Raw genomic sequence first — 26,876 nt, 5'->3', positions numbered from 1 at the left:
TAAAATTTTTTTTATTTAATTTATTTATTTATGATAGTCATCAGAGAGCGAGAGAGAGAGAGAGGCAGAGACACAGGCAGAGGGAGAAGCAGGCTCCATGCACCGGGAGCCCGACGTGGGATTCGATCCCGGGTCTCCAGGATCGCGCCCTGGGCCAAAGGCAGGCGCTAAACCGCTGCACCACCCAGGGATCCCGACATTGAGAATTTAAAGTAGTGTTTGAGCTAGAAAGATGCTTTGCTTCTCAGGGAGATACATTTATTTCCATTTGTCTGATCCAGTTCATACAATTTGAACCCAGAGGCTATTGAGTTAAGATTTCTAAGGTGCCATTCTGGTATAGGTAAGTGTGTTGCTGCTTTCCTAATGTATTTCACTGTGCCTTTTTTGACAGGGGCTAATGCAAGAGATCAATGATCTGAGGTTAAGAGTCAGTGAAATGGACAATGAAAGACTTCAGTATGAAAAAAAGCTGAAGTCAACCAAAGTAAGTTTTCCCAAGGGCAAGTCTGTCAACACATGACTCACTATCTATGATCAATAATATAAATGAGTGTTCAGTGAGTGTTCAATTCAGTATATGAGAAAGAAGGCATTTAACCAGTGAATGAAATCCCCCACCCCCCAAGCTGGAGCCCTTCTTGAATTTGAACATCACTATTCTGAATAAAATTGGGGCTTAACTAATCTAGTAAAACATAACCTGTTACTTCTTGTAGTTACCTAACCTTCTTTTATAAACCGATACTGTCTTCTTGGATACTTAGGCTTATCTTTTTCTACCTGTGGTTTCTTTCACACCTCTGTCTCTCTACCAGTCTTTAATGGCCAAACTTTCTAGCATGAAAATCAAGGTGGGTCAGATGCAGTATGAAAAGCAGCGGATGGAGCAAAAATGGGAGTCACTGAAGGTGTAGTAGACTTTGGGTAACGGGGTCTTGGGCCTGTTGCGTTCTGGCTTGTGCTGTTTTGCTGTGATAGTGTTTTTAGCAGCATGTGCATTCATCGTGTGTGTGTCATCTATTTTTTAAAAATATATTTAAAGCCGATGAAAGAAACGATGCGATCCCTAATCTTGTTTTCAGAAACGTATGAAATAGTTAATGAAAAACAATAAATAGGAGTAATAAAAGTATTCACTTACAAATTAAATATCACTGTCTTAGGGTATCTGAGACCCAAGCTTGGAAGAATAGTTGCAAAAATGCACCTGTGGGGGGAAAAATCCATATTTTATCAATTTATCAATAGCAGAGACTGCTTCTTCCTTTGGAACTTTCTTGAAGGTTAACTATATCGTGGCAGTGAGTTGAAATTACTGCTTGAAAGAAGCTTCTTGCCAGTGCTACTGAAAACTTGTATTTGGTGTGTCCACGCCTACCATAAGTAAAAAGTATAGGGCCAACTTCCTCACTTCACTGGAGATCCTCTCATAGTACTAAACATAATAAATACACCTAGAGATTGAAAGTAAAATGTCTATCAAATTTAAAAGTACATTTGTTAGCACTGCCCAGCTTTATTTTCTGTGCTAAATACAACCAGCAAAATTTCTTCTAAATTCTTCTTCTAAAGCTAATTCTTCACCAAAATTAAACTGAAAATTAAAACATCAGTAAATAGACTTTTTTTTGGACTTGGAATATTTAGTAGCTGTGTAGTGAAAAAGAAGGGAAGGATTTAAAAATCTGTTTAAATCTTTTTTCCATTGTTATAGGATAATTCTGTTCTTTAATTTTGGTGATGAGGATGAATTATTTAGTCCCATGATTTGGCTAACATTGTTCATCACCTGCTACCTTACCCATTAAATTAAGCTTTATCTTACCCAGGGAACGTGAGTGCCATTTTGAAATACTAAATAAATCTTAGTTGAGTCTTAATTTATATTTTCCAGTTTGCATTTTATTTTGCTTTTATGACACTAAATATCTAATTTGACACTAATATGACACTAAATATCTAATATCCTCGATTAACTTGGGGAGATTTCTTTCTTTAATGCAAGATTTAACCCTAGGGCTACCCTTGTCCTAATTATACTTTAAAATATTTTGTTTTAATTTGGTCACACAGAAGCTTGAAATACTTATACCAGAATTATTATACATTGACCTCCATTGATTGTCTTGCTTCCTGCTTCCCATTGCCACTGTCTGGTTTCTGAAGTCTACATCTAGATTTCTATCGTTTTTTGTATCATTCACAAAAAAACTAATTATTGATTTGAGAGTTGCCATACTCCCTGATATTCTCTGTTGGTCGTAATCTACTGTTTTAAAATGAACTTAATCATTTGTAGGATGAACTGGCATCTTTAAAAGAACAACTGGAAGAGAAAGAATCTGAAGTAAAGAGGCTACAAGAAAAATTGGTGTGCAAGATGAAAGGAGAAGGGATGGAAATCCTTGATCGAGGTAGATATATACACTTGACATTTGTTTTTTTACTTCGTTACTATCCTCCCCGTGCAACCCTCCCTCCCTCACTACGTCTGTAAAAGGAGCCAATGTTAGTGATGTGTCATTACAGGAAAGGCAAGTGTAGCAGAAACCATGGAAGCCCAGTTCCAGGACAGCAAGGAATCCTCTGAGACTCCTTCTTGTACCTGCAGATCTGTGATCTTCCTCTCCAGAGCAGTTGGAGAAGGGCAGCTCTTTATGTTATTGGGTGTTTATTTTATATTACTAAGTTGTAAATTCTCATGAGAGAGTTCTTGCTCAAATCGTGGTACAAGGTAGTGATAGAAAGCATTCAAAGGAATCATTATTATGTTCCAAGATTATTTCCCTCTGAACCAACTGTGAAACAGCAGAAAGAAATTTAGAAACCTTTCCTGCCCTTTTGAGAGAAGAGAGGAAAAGACTGTGTGTCTTTGGAAAATCAATGAAAATTTCTGATCATGGATTGGACCCTCAACCTGCTAGAGAGCAAAAATAGGCTAATTCTATTTTTGAAAAAATGTGTGAATTTATCAAAAACTTTTATCGTAATTGAGGTTTTTCTCAAATATTGTATGGACTGTAATTTTCAATGTACATTATACTTGATAGAAAATAACTTGGATGAAAGGTGTTTTTTATGTCATGTTTGAAATATAAATGCACGCCACACCTGACGACACTAGGTTTAATTTAATCTTTCTTTGCTATTATAAATGCTTGTGGCACTGCAAGGTACCAAAGCAACTTTGGACTCTTTTGAAACAAAAAATTACATTTAGTGTAGCTTTAGTACATTTTTATTATGTGAACATATGAATACATTTTATGTATTATGTATTGGTAACATCATTGTCTATACAATGAAGGTCTTGAATTAGGTTACATGTCATATCTTTCTTGGCTCTAGAATACCCTGGCTTTATATACCTATAGTTGCAATTCCCTATGGATCAGAAAACTCAATTCATCAAACATTGAGGGAAATGGATTTTTTTTCTCCTTGTATATTTTGGGCATATATAGAATTGTAGTTGTGTAGGGTTGGGTTTTTTATTTTTTAAGGATTTTATCTTTTTATTCATGAGAGACAAAGAGGCAGAGACACAGGCATAGGGAGAAGCAGGCTCCATGCAGGGAGCCTGACGTGGGACTTGATCTCGGATCTCCAGGATCACACCCTGGGCTGAAGGTGGCGCTAAACCGCTGAGCCACCAGGGCTGCCCATGTTTTGTTTTGTTTTTAAGTAAGCTCTACACTCAACGTGGAGCTTGAACTCACCACCCCTGAGATAAAAAATCACATACTGTGCTGACTGAGCCAGTCATGCATCCCTAGAATTTGGTGTTTTTATTTTATTTATTTATTTTTTAATTTTTAAAAAAGATTTTATTTATTTATTCATGAGAGACATAGAGGCAGAGACACAGGCAGAGGAAGAAGCAGGCCCCATGCAGGGAGCCCGACGTGGGACTCGATCCCAGGTCTCTAGGATCCTGCCCTGGGCTGAAGGCGGCGCTAAACCACCGAGCCACTGGGGCCGCCCAAATTTGGTGTTTTTAAAGGACACTCACAGGTCATGCTTTTAGGGTTTTAAAAATAAAATGGAATCATAGGACTTGTGGACTAGAGGATGTGTTAGAGTAGTGGTACCCAAAGACTGATACTGGTTTGCTAACTGCTTGTTACCAGTGCACAGCCAGGTAAATTCAAGGGTTGAGAACAATGTTTAGAAACTTCATGGTAAATAAATAAATAAATAAGTAAATAAGTAAGTAAATAAATAAATAAGAAACTTCATGGCAATCTACATGTTGGCATAACATCTAACTGCATGATGAGTGGACTCATTTCATTGCACAGGAGATAGACCATTTCAGTGTTGTAGAATTCAAGTGGAGGAGGGTTTACTGTGTCACAAGCAATGTACTGGGCACATTCAGGAGGGCCATGCATTGAATTGTAATGGAAATGTAAAAATATCAAAGCATCACTAATGGTTTTTTCACCACATAGAGTGTAAGGAGTGCTTGTATTCCATAGGCCTAATTTTAATACAAGAAAATCAAGGTTCACAAAGATGACGTGACAGATAGAGGAACTCAAATTTAGGTCTTTTGATTAATTATGTTCTCTTTGTAACCTTACACAGAGCATTATGTATTGTAGTACTATTACTAAAGTCACAAAATAGTGTTTAATATTCGGCTTTTATAGGGTTAGAGTCATTTTGTTTTAGGTAATAGGAGACTAAATAATAGTGCTTTTAAAATATTTATTGTTATAATGTATACTAACTTCCAATTCGATGGGTTTTCCTGCACAGATGAAAATTTTAAAAAGAAGCTCAAAGACAAAAGTAAGGTTTTTGGTGTATTTCCATCAGCCTTTACATTCACCAAAAGTACTACTTGGACTGTTCTTTGCATGTTTTTAAAACATTTCTCTCACCAAAGATGTAAAATTGCTTCATCGATAAGCTCTCCATTTCTTCAGAGTGCACAAAGTAGAGAGTAAATAAAAACGCAATAAAAACAAGGAGTAAAAGGTCATTTTGCTGATTTTTTTTTTTTCTGATTCAGCTCCTTTGCTCCACAGGATACAGCAGAGCACCCAGAGTAGTGAAGGTGAGAAAGTATTTTCTTTGTAGTTCAGGAGATACAGGGTTAGTGTTTTGTAGCCTGTTTTTTTTTCACTGAGATCTACATTTGGAGTTAAACATACCCTTTTGGTGCTAGAAAAGAAATTGAACCCAGACTGAGTAACAGAACCCAGATTATATAATGCAGCGTAAAGATAAATCCTTAATTAAAAGGCTTTTTCCTCCAGCTACTGAATTCTTAAGAGAATTTGGCATCAAAAAAACAAAACAAAAACAATTTCTACAGGATATACCTTAATTGAAAATGTTATATCAGCGGTGAATGATGCACCACTATTTAAAGTTTTTTTTTTTTTCTCAGAAGCAGGTAATCTTGGCTCAATTTTTCTTCTGTTTGAATTTTTTAAATTTATTTCATTTTAGGTTAACTTTTCATTTTAAAATATTGTTTCTTTTATTATTAAAGTAACATGCTTTTGTATTTAACTATCAAATTTTAAGGAAAATTGCATTTACCTTACTTTGGCTTTTACATTTTAAAATAGTGTTGGAAATGATGTTTATAGATGAAGCAAAGTACTTATTATCCTTCCATATGGAACCTACAAGCAGCTTCTTAGCATGACTATTCATATAAAAGCCACATTCCATCAGGCTCTTACCATTCATGTCTCCATCTTGGTTAAAACTGAGTATCATTTTCTCTGCTTTTGTCATCATGTACACTGTTCATTGCTTTCACTCACTGCTGTCTAGGTTTCTTTTTTTTGAAAATTCTGTGTTTTCATAGTTACAGCACTGACATTCCACCGTCAGTGTTATCATGAAGACTGTTGGTCTGAGAGAGGGCAGTTAGCTCTCACCTTTATTGTTTGGTTTCTGGAGTGATGACTACTCAGGTGACATAGAAAGTGTTCGTTTTTCAGATTTTCCCCAAAAAGAGGTTTTGGATGGTAACATTTCATTAAAACATTTCAGTCTGAAGAGTCAGCCTCTTGTTATTGTCACACTCGTTAACGAAACTGACTTCTGATGTGATGTTGTGATGTTTTCAGATATTGAAGTGCAAAAAATGAAAAAGGCTGTGGAGTCTTTGATGGCAGCAAATGAAGAAAAGGTATCTAGATGAAATTAAAGTATTTATGTGGGTGTGTACCATCATTTTGATCATTCCATGCATTTTCTTAAGGTATTTCCATTTGAAAAAATATATCCTACATACTACTATGTCGAGGGACGATTGTTCTCTCTGCCCCTGCATGCCTGCTCTCGGTGCTGGCAGTTATAATTGTGGCTGAGTGCGTGGAGTAGTGGCCAGCCAACAGTGGCTTCCCTGAGAATTCCCTCCCCCACCTCCCCATGAATCTGGAAAAATGTTCAAGCTTTCAGATCATTTCTTTATTTTCAGGTGGGAAATGAGAGAAAGGGTAAAGCTCATAATGCATCCTTTCTGTGGTCACTGGAAATTCTGGGCCAACATGAACTCTGGAAGGAGGTGGCCTAGGACAACTTGAGCTTCATGATGAAGTTGATTTTATTCATATTATTTCCTTCACACTCCTGGATTCTTTCACATCAGGAATTGTCTCTATTCTTCTGAGAGTTGAGATAGGAAAAAACAGAGGCAAGGGCACTGTGAAATCAAGCATGGCCCCAGGCACTGTTTTCGTAGTTTCATTGGCCAAATATCCAGATCTCCAGGGGTTCTTTTCTCCCAGTTGCTTCTCTCACTTCATCTTGCTGAAAGCAGAGAAACAGTGACCTCTAAAGCAAGATGTTTCTTCAAGGCCTACCTCAACAGCCATATATCCAGCTGGCAGCAATGGTTGGGTTCAGCTCCTTTCATTGGAACTACTCTTACCTCATCTTCCTGAATGAATAGAACCAAGAACGGAGTTAATTTATTATGTGGAAATAAATTCATTGTCCTATCCACCCACCCATATATAGGTTTCTTTTTGTTAGTCTTTCCCACTATTGAATAAAAAGGAAAGTCATTAGCAAGGTGCCCACGTAGCCTTTACTTTTTAAAAATAATCACTGAAATTCATTTAGTTTTAATTTCTAGCTCTCAAAAAGCATCAATAATAAACAAAACTCCCAATGTTGACTAAGGGCTTACTAGACACTCAAACTGCATTAGGAGCATCAAGGGTGACATAGGTTTTAGAAGTTCCAGAAGGCTTCAAAGAGGCCATGTTTGAGCAAAATCTGAGGAAAAGCAAGAGTTGTTCATCAGGAACTTGAACGCTTCTAGGGAAAGTGTCTGTGAGCCAAAACATGTCTCAAAAGTAAGGCTGGAACAGCTCAGTGCATGTTGAGAAAGTTCAGAATGAGACAAGGTGAGAAGGGGTATTTCAGGCTGTCATTTACACAAGTTGACAAGATTTTTTTTTTTTTTTAATTTTGGATTTGAGAATAAGTTTCTAGTTTGAGTAATGAGGTAAATGATAGGGCCCTCAAAGAGTTAAGGAAATTTAAGCTCAAGTACTAGGGGCAAACAATGAGCTTAATTTTGGAGACCTTCAATTTGATGTGCTCATGGGACATTTAAAAGGAGATTTCCCATAGGAAATTGGAAAGTGAATCTAAATTTTGGGATTAATGTATAATTATACATTGGGTAGGGAATGAACCCCATCAATTTTAGGAGACATACAGAATTGTATATTGTCGGAGACTAAACTATAGTTGATGTATCAGTTAGGTTTTGCTCCATGACAAATCACATTTATTATTTCTCATACTTCTGATGGTTGGCTAGGTGGTTCTTCTGGTCTGGGCTGGCTCTGCTGATGTCTACAGTTAGCTGCTGGGTGGGATGAGGCTGGATGATTAACAGACTTTTGTAGGTAGGTTCCATCTGGGATGTCTCTTCTCCAAATTGTCTGTCATCCTCCAGTAGACTAGCCTGTGCTTCTTCACATAGTACTCACAAGGTTCGCTAGAGTAGAGAGAGGGGGCAAGCCCTAATGTGCAAATACCTTTCAAGACTTTTCTTGCACCACATTTGTTGATATCTCTTTGGCCAAAGCAGGTCACATGGCCAGGCCCAAAATCAGGGAGGAGCTAGGGAACTCATTTTTACAATTTACCAAAGGCAGAGGAAAGGACAAAACCTTTAAAGCACTAACAGTTTATAGTCGGGGCTGGGTAGGTAGTGGGGATAGTAAAAATAGAATATCCATCTGGTCAAGGAATTAAGAAATCAAAATAGAAGAAAAGAAAAAGTGGAGGGAAATGTGAAAGAACTGGAGAGAGTGGGGTCAAGTACCAGAGGTCAAATTAGAAAAAGGATGAAACGTTATTTTTAGTAAACAGAAATTCTCTGCTGACCAGTTGATGCAACTTTGGCTGAGTGTTTTGAGAAGAGAAAAGCCAAATGGTGAATGATGATGGCTGATAAAGATAGCAGGTGTAGATCTTTCTTTCAAATCCTGACCTATAGGTTGGAGAGAATAATTAAAGTTGATTTTTTTCTTTTTCTTTTTTTCTTTTTTTTTGTATCTTATTACCTTGTTTTGTTTTTGTTTTTTAAAGATGGCAGCTGAAGGATAGGATCTCTAAATTTAGAGGTACTTTTTCTCTATCTCTGATGTATGTAGGAAAACCATTCTAGATATTACCAGTTTTACTAAAGTTTAGAAGTATTCTTTGAATAGTGTAAATAATTCATGTCTACGTATTCTTTGTGTCACAAATACTTTTACTATTTAAGGTCATGGCATTAAAGATGACAATTTATTTTATTAATAGGATCGGAAAATAGAAGATCTTCGACAGTGCCTGAACAGGTACAAGAAAATGCAAGATACAGTGGTGTTGGCCCAAGGTAAAAAAGGTAGTGTAGCTCTATAGGTTTTTCTACTTTACTTGATTTTAAGTGGCTACAGATTTTTACATTTGGCTTCATTTTCCTGGAATATCAATTATTCCAAATTGTTCGTTCGTTCATTCATTCATTCATTCATTCATTCATTCATTTCAACAGTATCATTAGGGATCTGTTCTCTATGCTTTCTTGGTATGTAGGCCAATGAGAATACTGTAGCTTGTTCAGTCATGGAGAGCTTCTATGTGGAGTTCATCAGAATTCCAAAGAGAGCACGAGAGAACAACAGCAACAGCGTGCTCAAGAGCCTATGCTGGAAAAAGGGCTTGGTGTATTTAAGGAAAAAAAAAGAAGACCATCATGACTGGAAGGGAGTGAGCAGAGAGAGAATGAGATGAGCTGAGCTGATAGAAGTGAGTGCTGGTCAGGTCAGGCAACACAAGACATTCAGCTCTTTGAGCCCAGAGGGATCCACTGAAGGGTTTTCACAAATCTGCAGCATTTTTGTAACAAATACTGAGAGGAGGGAGCAGTTTTGGAAGGAAGAGAAGCCAGTCAAGAGACCCTCATAGGATTCCAAATGGAAAGATATGATGGTACTGATTGGAAGTATATTTTGCTGTTAAAATCAACACAGTTGTGTGATAAATTAGATGAGAGTGAAGAAGAGGAAAGAATCAAGAAAAATTGATGTTTCTGACTAAAGCAACTACATGGATGATTCCATTTACCAAGATAGATTAGCCTAGTGAGGGAACATTGGAATGGTTAAGGGGGATTGTGTTCAGCTTTGAATGTGTTAAAAAACAAAACAAAACCATAAAACATGTAGGTAAAAATAGTCATGCTTTGATGGGGATTAAGGAGTATACTTGTCAGGATGAACACAAGGTGATGTTTGGAAGTGTTAACTCACTCTATTGTACACTTGAAACTACTATTACACCGTATGTTAACGAGAATTAAAAACTTAAAAAAATACTCATGCTCTTTTTATTGATTTATTCTTGAGAGACACACAGAGAGAGGCAGGGACATTGGCAGAGGGAAAAGCAGGATCCCTGTGGGGAACATTATGCAGGACTTAATCCCAGGACCCCAGGACTACAACCTGAGCCAAAGACAGATTGCTGAACCACTGAGCCACCCAGGCGCCCCTAGTCATGCCTTTTGATGTATTATTCTTTTACTTGTGCACGGTTCAGTTGGCTGTTCTCAAGTGTGGAAAATCTCTGAGGGCGGAGGGGTCATTTAGAACAAAAGTGTGTTAAGAACTTTAAAAGTTTTCTTTTTTTTTTTTTAATTTTTTTTTAAATATTTATTTATGATAGTCACAGAGAGAGAAAGAGAGAGAGGCAGAGACACAGGCAGAGGGAGAAGGAGGCTCCATGCACCGGAAGCCCGATGTGGGATTCCATCCCGGGTCTCCAGGATCGCGCCCTGGGCCAAAGGCAGGCGCCAAACCCCTGCGCCACCCAGGGATCCCTAAAAGTTTTCTTGTTCATTAACAATGCATAGGTGGGATTATTTGCTCTAAAAGTAAGCACTGGCAGTAAATCCTTTTGAAAGTACTTGGGAAATACTGAGATTTTGGAGTTTCAATTTTGATGAGTTCAAAAAGAAAATCCTACTTTGGAACAGGATTTCTGGAAAAAAAAAAAAAGGGATCTTAATCTTTTTGTCCACATGACTTAGCATATATTTTTACATAGTCATAGCATTTAAAATAGTGTTTGAGGGACGCCTGTGTGGTTCAGTGGCTCATGGTTGAGGGTCTGCCCTCAGCTCAGGACATGATCCCGGGGTCCTGGGATCAAGTCCTGCATCGGCTCCCTAATGGGAGCCATCTTCTACCTCTGCCTGTGTGTCTGCCTCTCTCTCTCTGTGAGAAAAGGGGTAAATATTATTCCTAATCACCCTAGCATGTAAATTTCATGGGGTTTTGTTTTGTTTTTATTTTAAAGTAGACTCCATGCCCAGTGTGGAACTCAACATAGGGCTTGAACTCAAAACCCTGACATCAAGATGTGAGCTGAGATCAAGTCAGATATTTGAGGCACCTGGGTGATTCAGTTGGTTAAGTGTTCAGCTCTTGGTTTGGCTCAGGTCCTGATTTCATGGGTCTCGAGATGGAGCCCTGCCTCAGCTCCTGTGAGAAGTCTACTTGAAGATGCTCTCTCTCTGTCCCTTTTCTGCCCTGTGTACTCTCTCTCTCTCTTCTTTCCTCTCTCTCTCTCTCTCTCAAATAAATAAAGCTTAAAAAAATTTTCATGTGGTTTTTTTCATATTTAAAAAAATGCATATAAAATGTGAAAAGAGGTAGTTTTTAACCACCATTGAAAATTATATCCTATTCTGATGAAGAGTTTATAAACAGTGATTTTTCACTAGAACTTATATTTACTTAGTTAATCCATAGAGAATGCTAATAATACCTACATTAATGAAATTAGAATAAATAATAAAACAATTAAAAAGCTAAGTCTAGTTAATAGCTTTAAATGAGTATATGATTTGTTATTATGTATTCACAGAATAGTGTTTTAAGCATCATTCTTTGGTTTTAAAAAAGAATATTTGGCACAGTTGTTCACCTAATCCTTTTCATCACTGGAGATGTAAAAGAAATTCTCAAAGTTGGCTGCTTGGCTGGATATGTGGTTACATTTGTCCATAAGTCTATTCTTTCTGCATTAAAATAAATGGCACAGAAGGATTCTCTTAAGGAATCAAAAGATTGCCTTTTTTCTGCTTTCTTTTCCCCCCAAGAATACAGTAATGATGAATATTGAATTGTTTCCTGATAACTCTTGCTGTTCAGAATTAGTTTGTTGTACCACTGATAATTCTCCAGCTTGGTTATTTCTGAACTGAAATTTGTAAAACCCCCATTTCTGAAACAAAATTATGGGAGGACTGTTGGACTAAATTAGCCTCTGATTGCCATGCTGTGAGTCCATGATTGTATTAATACTATTCCTGGGCCTTAGGTGCTCATAGTTTAATATGTTTCCTACATGCTATGTTGTTATTTTTCTAAGGATTTCAGGAGAAGCTGACTCTTTGATTTTTGAAGATGAGGGAAAAAAATTTATTTTAAAGATTTTGTTTATTCATGAGAGACAGAGAGGAAGAGACCTAGGCAGAAGGAGAAGCAGGCTACTTGCAGGGAGCCTGATGTGGGACTTGAACCCAGGACTCCGGGATCATGACCTGAGCCAAAGGCAGATGCTCAACCACTGAGCTACCAGATGCCCCGGATGAGAAAAAATGTTTCTATTCAGTTGGTATCCTTCCTCCAAAAGTGAAATGTAAATGAAAAGCTGCTGTTGTCCTCCTTTTGCTTTGTGTTTTCCTAGGCCAAGATGGCGACTTTGAAGATCTGCTCACTTCCAGTTCCATCTCCACTTTGCTGGATGTGCAGGGTTTTAGTGACTTGGAGAAGAGTCTATCGCCTACACCAGTAATGGGATCTCCCAGTCGTGACCCATTTAACACAAGTGTTCCAGAAGAGGTATTTATAGACTGAATATTTTATTTTCTTCACATTGAACAGACTGTGTCACTGAAGGTTAAAATGCTGTTGACAGCATGAAAGACATGAGATCTTTTCTCAGTTCAACTACTGGCGGAGTCTTGGCAATTTTTGTGTCAAGACTCAGTCTCGCAGGACTTAATTTGAAAGGTGTGTTTTTCTCTGTCCCTTTAATAAGTAAATGCCTTGGACAATGTCAGAATTGCTTAAATAATTCAGGAAAAGCATGGGAGAGAGTGTCATCCTATATAGATTACAATCTACTTATTAGAGAATAAATAGGGAATAAATGAAGGCGGATAAAGTGAGATTATATAAAGAAGTTGATTTTAGTCACTTCTGATGGTGCCTCTGAAAAATGCTATACTAAAATTTCCCTTACTTCTTTAGACTTGGAAAAAGCAACTGGACAGGAATACTCAATCTTGAACTCATTACTTCTCTTTTATATCAAACCGGTGCCAAAATCTGTTTCCATTATCTATTGCAAACCACTCCAAAATTGGTGGGTTGAATGACATTTATTTTGCTAACAAATTTGTATATTTGGGCAAGGCTCAGCGGGAACATTTCTTCTTCACTCCACTGAGCATCAGTTGGAATGGCATGAAGGCTGGGGGCTTGAGTCATCTGGAGGCTACCCCTTTTGTATGTTGCATGATTGGGTCTACTGTTGGCCAGAACCTCAACTGAAGCCCTAGCTGGAAATACACATGACTGCTTGACTTTCTTGTAGCATAGTGTTTAGGTCCTACAGATGGGCATCCCAAGAAAAGATCTAGGCAAATTTCTATCACCTTTTATGATAGGACTCAGAAGTCATGTGGCATGGTCACAGGTCCACACACATTCACAGAGAGAAAACATAGACCCCCCCCCCTCTCTTTTTAAGATTTTTATTTATTTGAGAGAGAGAGACAGAGAGCATAATCAAGGAGAAAAGGGAGAAGCAGGCTCCCTGCTCAGCAGGGGCTGTATCCCAGGACCCTGGGATCATGACCTGAGCCACAGGCAGACACTTAAGCAACCGACCCACCCAGGTGCTCGAACCCTACCTTTTGATGGACAAGTAAAAATATTACATTAGAAGAAGAACATGTGGGATAGCATATATACTGGTGCTACCATCTTTGAATAGTACAATATGTCCCTCTACTCTCTGGCTACATAGTTTACACCCTTCTCTCATGCAAATATATTCATTCCATCTTCAAAGACCTCTTGGTCTCATTCTAGTTAGGCATCAGCATCCCAGGATCTTGTCATTCAGACCAGGTCCACATGTTGTGAAACTCCTCAGGTAGGGGATCCCTGGGTGGCGCAGCGGTTTGGCGCCTGCCTTTGGCCCAGGGTGCGATCCTGGAGACCCGGGATCGAATCCCACATCGGGCTCCCGGTGCATGGAGCCTGCTTCTCCCTCTGCCTGTGTCTCTGCCTCTCTCTCTCTCTCTCTCTCTATCATAAATAAATAAAAATTTAAAAAAAATTAAAAAAAAAAGAAAAAGAAACTCCTCAGGTACAACTTCTTGGGCATGGCTTCTTGAGTACACTCCATTCCATTTAAAGAACCAGGATTGAGGCACAGTCAGTTAAGCGTCTGCCTTCGGCTTGGGTCATGATCCTGGGGTCTTGGGATATAGAGCCCGGTGTCAGGCTCCCTGCTCAGCAGGGAGTCTGCTTTCCCCTCTCCCTCTGCCGCTACCCCCTACCCCCGCTTGTGCTCTCTCTTTCTCTCTGAAGTAAATAAATAAAATCTTTAAAAAAAAACAAAAGAAAACAGGAAATTAAAGGTCAAGCTATCTGTCCCTTATACACCTGACATACGGTGGTGGAGTAGGCGTAACAACTGCTAGGCATTCTCATTAACAAAGGGGAAAATGGAAGACACACGGGTGTCATTAGTCGATAGCAGTTCCAAAATCCAGCCAGGCCCATGTTGCGAGCTCCTTTACAGGGGCCCAGTCCTCTGGGCTTTTGGTCATTCCTTTGGAGTCATCCTTCCATTTCCATGAGAAGGAACTTATAATTGCAGATGAGTTACATTCTGTAAAAGTGTCTGTACAGGTCCAAGGCCTTCTACCTTCTACTGTCTCTGTCCCTCTTGGTCTAATTTGATGTAATAATTTATTCACTTGGAATTTCTTATGAATCAATTTATAAGCCACTCCATCAGGTAAAGCATAACCACAAATATCTTAACAGTAAGCCTTTAAGTTTTCTGTAAGGCTGCTATGGAATATCCCTCTACTTTTAGAGTTTTTGATCTTTGTGAAGGTTTCAGTGAGATAGCCACCACAAGTCTTCCTGAGGTCTTAACAGAGGCACACCTAGGGCTTCTTGACAGCACCTACATCTTTGCCCTGAAACTATTTCTCAATTTTAATGGAATGTGCTGTCTAGAGAAACTAGGAGTAGGAAAGGTTGGGTCTTGTCTTTTTCTTTTTCTTTTTCTTTTTCTTTTTCTTTTTCTTTTTCTTTTTCTTTTTTTTTTCTTTTTCTTTTTCTTTTTCTTTTCTTTTTCTTTTCTTTTCTTTTCTCTTCTCTTCTTTTCTTTTCTTTTCTTCTTTTCTTCTCTAAACAATCTTGGCTCCCTTATGTTTAACAGTTCCTTTTTTTGGTCTTTCCTCTAACATTTGACTGTACATAGTGAGAAGAAACCAAATGGCATCTTTACTTTTCACATCTGTTCTTGCTAATTACATCATGAGAAAACAGTTTGAACTGAATGAAAATGAATTCAAGGAGGAAACAACATTTCTCTCTTCAGTAAGTGAGAGAGGGCTAAAAGGTGTCATTAACAAGGAAGTAATGGTAGGGAAATTGGAGGAAGATGGTCAAAAGGGTACAGACTTCCAGCTATAAGAGAAATGAATACTGGGGGTGTAACGTACAACATGATGACTATTGTTAACGCTGCTGTCTGGTATATTTGAAAGTTGCTTAGAGTAAATCCAAAAAGTTCTCATCACAAAGAAAAAAAGGTTTTCTCTTTTTCTTTATTTAAAAATGTATACAGTACTTTATGTCAGTGATATATCAATAAAATTGGAAAAGAGGCAAGGAATTAGTTAAGGAATAAGACATATATTAGAGGGAAAGAAAATCCCCTAATTGCTGACTATATATTTATCTTGAAGGGAAAAATAACATTTGACAGCCAATGATGTCCTTGCTTTATGAATCAAGCAACATCCAGTTTAGCAGATGGAAAGGAACTCTAAGGATCTGTACAAAATGAAAGGTTTTTTTAGGCAGAAGGAAGCAGGAGCAGGGAGTCATGCGAGGCATTTGCTGGCTGGTTAAAGTAGGAATACTTTCCTTATGTACAGTGAAGGGAAGTCTTGGAGTGGGGCCAGGTACCTTGTATAGAGCAGGCAAGTGCTGATGGGTTGATGTAGTCCTGCCTTTTCTGGAAGCACAATGCATAGTAACTAAGTTTCAATTCGTTGACATGGAGCTTAATACGAGTCCCTGCAACTTGGGCCCAATTCTTTTAACAGACTTCACATGTTATAGCCTCTTACGGTCTCAAGGGATGAGACCACCACTCAATAACTGGAACAAAAAAAAATCTCAAAGCTAAATTTATTTTTTGTTTAGTTGACTAAGTGATCTTTATTGGTCAAGGACAGTCTCTTTGATTATTTATGGGGCTTGGGGGGATGCTTAGAGCTCAGGGATTGATGGACTTTCAGAGACTGGAGTGAGTTGAATATCAGCTGTGCATGTATGGTTACAAAGGTGAGACTGTTTTTGGTTGATTGGTATCTAGAAGGGAGTTCAGTGGTGTGAGTCCCTACCTTCCTGGCTGACTTCAGAAGGGAAGAGCAGCAGTCAGTAATTGGTTGACTGGCAAAGTGAATTCACTGAGGTAAATTTTGTTTACTTTTTTATCACAATATTTTGTTTACTTTTTTATCACAATATTTCATTTATTAGTTTATGATGTGCTCGTAGTGTACTGTTCTATAGTCAGAAATTATTTAAAACTAGAGTGTAAGATTTCTTTCATAGATTCCATCCTTAGGATACACAAAGCATTTGTTGGGGAAAATGTATTAGACATTTTTGTTGTTGCTGCTGTAATATTGTTGCTAAGCAAAGTGGTTTAGTGGTATCCACACATTAACTGGTTTGAACCACATTCTGTGTTAGACTAGTGGTAGAAAATAAAGCGAAGAGGTGCCTGGGTGGCTCATTCGGCTAAGTGTCTGCCTTCAGCTCAGGTCATGATCCCAGGGTCCTGGGATTGAGCCCAGAGTTGGGCTCCCTCTTCAGCAGGGAGTCTACTCCCTCTCTCTCTCTCTGTCTCTTTCTCTGTCTCTCTCTCTCTCTGTGTGTCTTCCCCTGCTTGTGCTCGCTCTCTCTCTCAAATAACTAATTAAATAAATAAATATTTTTAAAAAAAGAAAGTGAAAACAGAGGTGTATTTACAAAGCACTTTATCCAAATCTCCTCTTAAATCATGACAACCCTGTAAAGGTAGGCATTGTCATTCTCATTTTATAGAGGATAAAAACTGATGCCCAGTTAAGTGACTTACCTAAGGTTAGAACCAAGATTTTAACTTGGGCTTAAAGTTGTCAGGATCAACTGTTGACTTACTTGTTGGTATTATGTTTATTGAAAACGAAGTCCCAAAATGACCTTCCTCCAGAATGTTTTCACTGATTAACACTTGTTGATGTTTATATCCTGAGACCATTTTATGAATATAAGAAGTATTTATTCTAAACAGAGTGTATGAAATTTCACTGATAGACCATTTAATTGTCTTTTTTTTTTTCTTTATGACTTATTCCTTGCATGACGGATTTTTGACTTTCTGTAATTACATTGCAGTTCCACAGCAGCATCTTGCAAGTTTCGATCCCATCATTATTGCCAGCAACTAAGAGCTTGGAAACTTCTGAAAAAGCAAAATTGCCTCCTCAACCAGACACATCCTTTGAAGAAAAGTATGTCATTTATGACCTAACATTGCAATATAAATGTTCCACAAAGTAGATCAAGGAAACACAAGGGTCCATTGTGTGTATTTACAGACACAGATTTTACCCAGAAAGGCAAGAAACAGTAAGGCATATGCCAAGGGACCTGCGCTCAGTTCTGTATTATTGAAATAAAAGGTGCGAAGCAAGAAGTCATAGGAGCTGAAGCTGGGGAGGTGTGGTAGTCAGGTTAGAGAAGGATTTTAGGGCACTTGAGTTGTATGTCCTAGATTATAGGGGACCATCAGTGGGTTGCAAGCCCCATAGTGACAGTCATGTACCTGAGGCTATTTGGAAGATGGCTCTGAAGATTCAGAAGAGGGATACAGTAATTTCTCCGTTGACAAGTAGAATTTTGAGGGATCATATTCTCATTACTTATAAACAAGCCAAATAAAAATATATATAATAGAATATTTTGGGATCCCTGGGTGGCGCAGCGGTTTGGCGCCTGCCTTTGGCCCAGGGCGCGATCCGGGAGATCCTGGATTGAATCCCACGTCGGGCTCCCGGTGCATGGAGCCTGCTTCTCCCTCTGCCTGTGTCTCTGCCTCTTTCTCTCTCTCTGTGTGACTATCATAAATAAATAAAAAGTTAAAAAAATAGAATATTTTAAAAGAGAGGAGCTCGTAGGAGGCTCATTCGGTTCAGCAGTTGACTCTTATCTCACCTCAGGTAGTGAGTTCAAGCCCCACACAGGGTGTGGAGCCTACATAAAAATTAAAAAAAAAATGTTTTAAAAGAGAGAGAAATTGCTTCCTTAGCAAAAAAAAATTTTTTTTTTTTGACAATCCTGTTCACTTAGAATCTATATAGTCTTTTATATGGTCTTTTACTTGTGAAGCACATAAATTCCTTTTTTTTTTCTTTTACATTTTAGTGATGGAAAAATAATCCTTAGTGCTGCTGTTGAAACCCAGCCTTGTGAGAGTCTTTCGTAAGTTATATTATTGGATATGAAAAATGTCCTTGATGCCTGGAAGGGAGGAGGCTTCTGTCACACTGATCATAATCACAATGAGAAGCGGGTGACTGAGGCCGGAGTACATTAATGCAGGTGTAATGGTTGGATGTGGGGGAGATGGGATGTTGTAAGTTAACAAAGAAATACTTGCTCACTAACCATTATTTATTATCTCATGCCAAGTTTTCCCACACCTTTACCTTCATCAGTTTTTACGTGAAGTTCAATGCTTTGAATTTCAGGTTTGCACTGGCTTGCATTTTGACACTAGGAGAGAACAGAGGGAATGATAGAATGGCTGGAAAGGCTGCAGTGTGGTTTGGTTTTTGTTTTGTTTTGTTTTGCACTCTGTGTAGTAAAACGGCCCAATATCTATGTTTATCCAAGTTAAAGTATGAATTAGATTAGGAAAATCCATTTTCAGAGCAGTACTCAAAGATGAAATCTTATCTTTTCTCATCATTATCTTTTACTTTATTTGGTAGTCGGAATGTCTAGCAACTTATGTATACAAAACATGAGAGTTGCCTTTTCAAAGTTTGTGTATTTATATTCTACTTCTTAGAGCAAAGATGTTGCTTTTTTCTCTCTCTAAACTGGTCACATATTCCTGCCTTCAGTTTTTGAGACCGGTTCTATATAATTGAAGGATAGTTATGTGAAAGAGAAAATCTATGGATGTTTCAACAGTGTCACTTTGCCTTTACTAGAATAGCAAGTGAATAACTATGGGCAGCAATAGGGATTTTTCTTTTATGCCTTGATCAGAACTATAAGATGAAGTACTTGGCCAGATTCAGAAAATGGATTCCTTTGTGAATTAAAAAATAACACCTTTGTTGTTTATTTTAATTACAAGGATTATATGTAAATAGTATGGGAGTATTTTAGAAGTTCCTGGTATATTAACTAAAATTTAAATAAAAATTAAAATTAAAAAGTTCCTGATCTAAATGTATGCATGAAAGGATGCACCACTAGTCCATGGAAAAAAGCTGGTTTATTTTCAACTATTGACATCACAAGGATGGTCCTAAGTGTTTTTCCAGCTATTCTAACATTTGCAGGACATTTAGAGTTATTGGCAAGACAGTTAACCACCTCTGCTTTTAAAATAACTAAATGTTATAATTTAGTTAAGCACATAAGTGACTGCCTGAATCCAGATTTTCTTTTATTACCCGGATTTAACCCACACACAATTTTAGTTTCTTTCCAAGATATTCTATTTAGAAACAGTGGCACCAGAGCCACTTATTATTAATCCTAATTACTATTATTCTTATTTTTAGAACTTCAAGTCTGCAAAAGTCTAGCAGCCTGGGTAATCTGAAGAAAGAGTCATCAGATGGGGTTGGTTCTGTGTTTTATTTATTTATTTTTTTGTCTGTTTCCCTGAGCCAAAAATATTTTAGGGATCTTCACATTTAGGGATTTTCCCATTTTGCTAATAAAACTGTTAAGAAGAGCTTTGTGGTTTCTCCAATGCAAATGTATTAGAAACCACTGTTAATGGTAAATATTAAGTATGAATATGAAGGGTTAAAAGTAGTGTATAAAATCAAAAGTAAAGACTTTTAATAAACCATTACTGGAAATAAATGAAACTGAGATTGTATAGCTTAGAAGAAGATGTAAATTTATTTTAATTTCTGGAATTGTATGTGATAGATTCTAAATATATAAAGGATTCCTTTAACAATCTGAAATATTGTTGTTTTGAACAGGAAAAAGAGTCTGTTCAGAAGCCTTCAGAGGTAATTTTTATGTCCAGATTACAATGTAAAAATGTTTAAGACTTCTAATACATGTGATTGCTTAAATATCTCAAAAAAAGAAAAAAAAGAAAAAAAACAAAACCAAACTCAGAACCTCCAAAACATGTTATGTGAAGGAAGCCAGCCACAAAAGATCACATATGACAGGATTCCATTTATGTGAAATATCCAGAATAGATAAGTCCATAGAGACAGAACACAGATTGGTGGTTGCCAGAGATGGAGAGGAATGGAGAGAAACTGCTTAATGGGTAAGGGGTTTTATTTAGAATGATGGAAGTGTTTTGGAACTAGGTAGAGGTGGTGGTTGCACAACACTCTGAGTATACTAAATGTCCTGAATTGTTCAATTTAAAATAGTTACTTTTTATGTTTCACCTCAAACTATTGAAAAAAAAAAAAACAAAACAAAACCTCAAATTCTAAATCAGGCTATTGATATTCTTAATGATCATATTTGGGCTTCCTAAGACCTCACAAAAAAAATCTCTAGATTGCCAGTCTTAGAACAACTATTTAATAAACACTGTCTGTATACAGCAAACATTTTTTTTTTTTTTTAAGACCTCATCAACAAGGGCTCTAGTTCTTCTTTCCTCTAATTTTCAACCATTAACTTTCTAAAGGCTCCATTCTGGTAGGCAGGGTACTTCCAGATGTATTCCCTTGACCATTGGCTCTGAATGCCTTGAGTCGTAATGTAGGTATCGCTGATGAGGCACAGACAGTGCACACAGCTGTAATTACAGTCATCCTCTGTCCTTTTTGTCTTGCCAGTTCAATAAATGATTAAGTGATTTTGACATCTGTGTTGAGACTTAGGTAATAGTATCATTAAATTGTGACCTCTATAAACTTGTAGTTACCATGAGCAATGAATATGTAGAATAAAATAACCACCTTAAAAGCTGGTGTCCCCTCTCCCTTTTCTCCACCTCTGCAAAAAAAAAAAAAAAAAAAAAAAAAAGAGGGCTAGAGATGTTAGAGAAATTAGAGCATGCAAACAAAGGCATTGATGGATCATATTAAAATAATCATGTTACTATAATTGCAAATTCAAATAACGAGAAAGCTTAAAAAAAAAAAAACAGTACCTACAAGTATAACTTAATTAAAGTTCTTGACAATGACCTCACAGATAGCTAAAATGTCTTCTGAGTCAAGGAAGAAAAATTTAGTTATAGCAAGTTTAGTTTCCATTTGAAGTATATCTGAATGTATCATAGTCTTTGAAAATCGGTGATCCATGTTTGGTAACTTGCAGGATAATGAATATATCACAAAACACTCAAAAAAAAAAAAGTGTTTAACAGAAACTGGTTGTGTCCTCATTTTATTATTAATTCCTTGGGAAGAATATTTAAAATAACTGGAGTAGAATCTCTTTATGCTACTGTTGTAGAAACTTAGGGTTAATGCCTGCTTTGTGGAGTAATATATTATGTTGGGCTTCTCCTGATGCAGTTATATTACAGAGATTGCAAACTGTATTATAGCCCAATCTGTGTCCACAGGTCCTTGTTGGAGCATCAATGTAGAGGAATTGTTAGAAAAATAATAAGACCGCTGGTATTCTGGTTATGTAATTCTTATTTCCATGTCTTTGGGAGAATGAGGCAAATAAAATTAAAATAAAATTTGAGAATTTCTATATCCTAAATATTTCATGTCCTAGTAAGCACATGGGTTATAGACCAGTGATGAATATGTTTTTGTTGCTGCTGCTGTTGCTCCTTAAGGAACTTTCAGGATTGATTTTTTAAGCTTCTAATGTGGCATCCCACATTCATAATCAGCCTGAGTGCTTCAGTAGTTGAGCATCTGCCTTTGGCTCAGGTCGTGATCCTGGGGTCCTGGAATCGAGTCCTGCATCAGGCTTCCCCCAGGGAGCCTGCTTCTCCCTCTGCCTGTGTCTTTGCCATTCTCTCTAGGTCTCTCATAAATAAATAAATAAATAAAATATAAAAAAAAATCAGTTTGTTAGGTCCATGATTCTTTTAAATAAAATCACATGTGTAACATAGCAGGTGTTGCGCCTGGCATGTACTCATAATTATGCAAGTCAGTGCTGTGTTACATTTATTATTACTTCTTTCTCAGGATAAAGGTCCAGTAGAAAGCAGCCCATTTGGGAGCCTCCCTCCGAAAGCTCCAGGACACGATGCCTCGGTGGATGACAACCCTTTTGGCACTCGGAAAGCCAGATCTTCCTTTGGGCGTGGCTTTTTTAAAATAAAAAATAACAAGAGGACAGCAAGTGCACCAAACTTGGGTACGTATGGCCAAAATGCCTTTGCCTCAGTTCGCTCAGAATGAGGACAAGGTCAGTCTCTTCCTTTCCCTCGTTCATCCGTTTGTGCATGTCTATTTCTTGGAAATGAAGGTGAATGAGTTGGGGGACAAGTTAGCAAGAAAATGCTCCTGTGAGTTTAATTCAGTGTAAAGGTAGCTCCATGTAGGCTCTTCACCCTACTCTCCGTGTTGGAGCGTCAATGTAGAGGAAAGACCAATAAGCTCAGTACTCTCAGACTTCACTGTAAACAACTTCTCTTCTGTTTTGAAAGTGGATAAATTAACCCCATATTGACCATGCTAATGGAGTCTGCAATGTTGGAAGCACAGCGTAGTGCTTCCCTGTCTTCCCACTGTGTGTATTTTGTGAGTAAGAGTTTGATCTGTGTTTCATTTTGTCATTCTCCTGTGTTCTCTCCATTGGACTGCGTGTGATTGTGTGCGTTGTTGGGATATCTGAAGATCGTAAACGAAGTGCCAGTGCACCCACCTTAGGTATCGTACCCCTGCATGCCAGCCTTTGCCAGTGCTGTCCTCCATACTGAGCTAATCCTTGCTCTTGGCATCTGTGATCTCTAGAAAGCGAGCTGGCAGCAATCAGAAAACATTGTCCATTACTCCAGAGACCTCCTCCGCCTTCTGCTAAAATGGACTCTGTAGAGCCTTTGCTTTCAAGCCTAAATGCTGTTTTAACCCATGCTAATGACACCTTGCAAGTAGCTCTGGGAGGACCTGGAAGTGCACAGACCCCTCCGCATCCAGGGCAGGACTCTCCTGCATCGTAAATTCCAGCTTTTTCACCCTTCAAGTGCATACTGTCTCACACTAACTCCCAGGTCCTGGCAGTTCCTTCGCCATGGCTACTTTTTCCCCAGAGAGAAATATTTTTAGTCAAATAGAGAAGTCCGTAGAAGACACTGAAAATGATTATTTTAAACTTACTTTTCTTAAGGGAACATTCTCCTGACATTTATTTGCTTTGAAGATGGAGGTAACATTTAGTGACACCAGAGGAAGCTTCTTTATGTGATATCCAAGGAGTCGTTCCCAAAGTGATTTTAGGAGAAGGGAAGCTCAATTGTCCTCTTTAAAAATGTGGGGCACGGTAGGGAAAAAACATCCTCAAAACAAAAAAATAAAAATAGGATTTTAAAATGAGGGTGAGTTAAGCAACATTTTTTGGTACACCTGTACCCATGATGGCTTTGGGGTTGGATGGAAAGGTTCCTTTGGATTTTCCCTGTGGGTTTTATCATCTTATGTAGATACCCACGTACCTATTCATGTGGGTTGGCAAAGGTGACTTCTCTTTGTAGTCTTAGGTTTCTAGAATAAACATGGGATAAATAAAGCCCAGACAACTATTTTCAAATGTTTTTGCATCTTTCTTAGAAGAAATATATTGTCAATGCTAAGAGCCAAGTGCTGCTTATGATAACCTGTAATCACAGCTGTGCTTCATAGAAAAGTCAAGCTCTGCAACTTTTATATCTTGCTGAAACACTGTGTTTTTTGTACAACTTCTACTTTCCCTAAAAAGTGTACAGTCTCACATTGAGGCAATAGTACCCCTTGTGTTTGTTAGCATGGGATCGTGCGTTAAGGGACAGATAAAAGAATTAAGAGAGTTAACACGGGGAGATATGGGAATAGCAGATTTGGATGTTACTCTTCCAAGGCAGAATCAACAGGCACTGATTTTTATATCAGAAGAAAAATTTATCCAGTTCATTCCTTTCTCAGTAGGACACAGCAGGTTAGGATTAACTCTTGAAAAAAGAATTGCCAGAAATTGGCAACTGGGATTTGATGTAAATGCCAAAGGGGAGGAGGGAGTGAAAAGAAAATGACAAAGAGTTTGCACCGGAGTAACAGGAAGAAGATTAATTAGTATTAAGAGAATATTAAATAAGACAATTTTTAAAAAAAGAAAACTTGAGACGTCTCCAGAAAATTGGGTGGATTTGTTAAGTCCTGGATGTTCCCGGCACACCAAATTGGGAATATCTACTGACATTCAGATACTGAGTCTGAAGAGAGAGATAAGGTCCAGAGATTGGGATATCAGCTGCTTACCTATGAGGGAAGCCATCATCTAGTGCTGAGCATGAAGTGGATGAGCTTTTCCAGAGATCCTGCATGGGGAACCTAGAACAGAATCTCTGAGTGGAAGAGGAAGAGAAAAAGGTGCTACATAGCCAAGAAGAAACTTATCAGATGACAGATCTGGGAGAGCGTCACACCAAGAAGATGAAAGAGATGATGATTTTGAAGAATGTGGGAGGGAGTCAACAGTACCAAGCACTACAGGAAGATGGAGAATGATTTCATTACGAATTCAAATCACCCAAGGAAAGAATATGGCAATCCTATCACACCTTTGAATCTCAGAAAGGTTGTAATTTGTGAGTTAATGAATTTAGGCACAATAGCATACACAATATTATACGCACTGTTAATTTATACACAAGAAACTGAAGAGCAGAATGTGCATTTGTGTTCCATTTTTAATATTTGTAGGGTGCCCTTTGTAAATTGCTGATTTACAGACCAGCAGATGAAGAATTCATTAATAGTTGCTAAAACCAAGAAAGTTAGCATCTAGTCATGTTCATTCCGTATTTAAAACTCACCAAGTATGTATTCTGTTCTTGGAATAGCTGAAACAGAGAAGGAGACAGCTGAGCACCTAGATCTGGCTGGTATATCTTCCCGGCCAAAAGATTCGCACGGAAGCAGTTCCTTCCAGATATCTCCACCATCACCAGATTCCAAAAAGAAATCAAGAGGTATCATGAAACTCTTTGGAAAGTAAGTAACAGATCAGACAAATGGAGTGGTCTTTGTATCGTATGTTGCCCAAATGTAGGAATAAATGGAAAGTTGGCTGGAAATGAGTATGAAATTGTAAGGCTTTGGTGTTCCTTTATGGAAGGAATATTGTGATCTGGGATTTACTAACTCATTGGATCTCAGTTAAAGTTTAAATCCAAATATCTATTCTGACCATACATAAGCAATGTTCTGATTAACTTTAAAGTCCAGGGCCTTCTCAGGTCTCATATGAGGCAATGTGGTATTGTGTCTTCTGTTCAGACTTAGGAGAAGTCAATCAACTACATTCAACCCAGATGACATGTCTGAGCCTGAATTCAAAAGAGGAGGAACGAGGGCAACTGCAGGGCCGCGACTGGGTTGGTCTCGAGATTTAGGACAATCTAACAGGTGAGAACAGCCCAATGAATGGACTTTTACATCTCTGCCCAAGTGTCAAGGCCATGAGCAGCTGCAGTGTTGCTAGTATTGTCCCTGGGTTAGACAGTAGAACCCATTGCTTACTGCTGTGCCTAGTGGAAGAGTCCATTATTTTTAGAGCAGTGCAATTTTGCAATGGTTGGTGAAAACCATATAGAAGATGAGGGCTACGTGAGCTAGGGGAGGAACCAGAGCTAAAGTGTTAGCAGCATCTGTGCTAGAATGATTGATTCTTGGACTTAAGTTTGACTGAGAAAATAGTTACTGTAAGTACTCTAAAGGATAGCTCTAGAGAGATGGGATAACACAGTTGTTAAGAGTAGGTTCTAGAAACAGACTGCTTGGATCTGATTTCTGGCCTTGCCACTTCCTATAACCTAGGTGACCTTGAGCAACTATATCCATGTTCTGTGCCTCTGTTTCCCATAGTTTTAATTAGTCCATTCCCCAGAAGGTAATTGTGAAGATTAAAGGTGTTAATATGCATGAAGTATTTGGCAAATAGTAACTGTTCCAATGAACATTAATGATTAATGGAGTCTGTGAAAGCCCCTAAAGACATAAATTCTATCAGAATTCCTAAATTTATCAGGACTATATAATGTTTTATCTGTTAAGACTATGAACTTTTCCTATGCCCTTTATCACAATTTAGGGCTGGTTTGAAATTACTGTAGTGACCTACTAAGCATGAAAAGGGTGGAGTTGGCAAACATCTAGCACAAATCATGGACACTAAATCTTTTGAACATGGTCGCTCCCACCCTCGCAGAACACTGGGTACAAGTGCCATCAAGGAGGAAACTGGCTTTCTTCAAACACTGAAGAGTCTCATTTGCCATATGTTCTCTTTGTACACAGTAGAGGATCTCCTTGTGCTGTTAAAAAAAATTCTTTATACTTTTTTTTTTTTTTCCAAAAAGGAAGACTATTTATGTGTCGAAGTAGAAAACCAAAAGAACCCCAGAAACCTGCTGTGATTACATTTTCCTATACACAATGATGGCATGTTGCTCTCATTGATTACCTTTTGGAGAGAAATCATAATTCTGCTAAAGTTAATTCAAGTTAGATTTGATTTCTTTCCATCTAACCTGGTGTTTTATGTTTGGGAATTTAGTCTTCAAACAACATTGATTGAAACTGGTACAGTGACTTTTTTGTTCAACTTGCCTTTCTTCCATAC

The 26,876-nt window shown here is 38.0% G+C and overlaps 1 protein-coding gene across 29 annotated transcripts in view; it reads left to right on the top strand.

Moving 5' to 3' along the window:
* The window catches only part of PPFIBP1 (PPFIA binding protein 1), a 167,103-nt gene that overhangs the window by 129,766 nt on the left and 10,461 nt on the right, over positions 1-26,876 (top strand). For 8 of the 29 annotated variants that reach the window (XM_049102570.1, XM_049102569.1, XM_049102571.1 and 5 more), the window contains 15 exons: positions 395-487; positions 819-911; positions 2,303-2,417; positions 5,024-5,068; positions 6,099-6,160; positions 8,800-8,884; positions 12,235-12,389; positions 17,253-17,368; positions 18,282-18,338; positions 19,658-19,718; positions 20,093-20,122; positions 22,244-22,415; positions 22,898-22,930; positions 25,096-25,246; positions 25,532-25,660. In XM_049102570.1, the coding sequence (XP_048958527.1) occupies positions 395-487; positions 819-911; positions 2,303-2,417; positions 5,024-5,068; positions 6,099-6,160; positions 8,800-8,884; positions 12,235-12,389; positions 17,253-17,368; positions 18,282-18,338; positions 19,658-19,718; positions 20,093-20,122; positions 22,244-22,415; positions 22,898-22,930; positions 25,096-25,246; positions 25,532-25,660 (1,397 nt within the window). Of the gene's footprint in view, positions 1-394; positions 488-818; positions 912-2,302; positions 2,418-4,767; positions 4,801-5,023; positions 5,069-6,098; positions 6,161-8,799; positions 8,885-12,234; positions 12,390-17,252; positions 17,369-18,281; positions 18,339-19,657; positions 19,719-20,092; positions 20,123-22,243; positions 22,416-22,897; positions 22,931-25,095; positions 25,247-25,531; positions 25,661-26,876 lie in introns of all 29 variants that reach the window. The other 21 variants (XM_025455458.3, XM_025455452.2, XM_049102580.1 and 18 more) reach the window with 19 other exon arrangements.

Source organism: Canis lupus, chromosome 27, assembly GCF_003254725.2.
Source record: "Canis lupus dingo isolate Sandy chromosome 27, ASM325472v2, whole genome shotgun sequence".
Lineage (NCBI taxonomy): Eukaryota > Metazoa > Chordata > Mammalia > Carnivora > Canidae > Canis > Canis lupus.
This window is presented reverse-complemented; position numbering and strand designations above follow the sequence as displayed.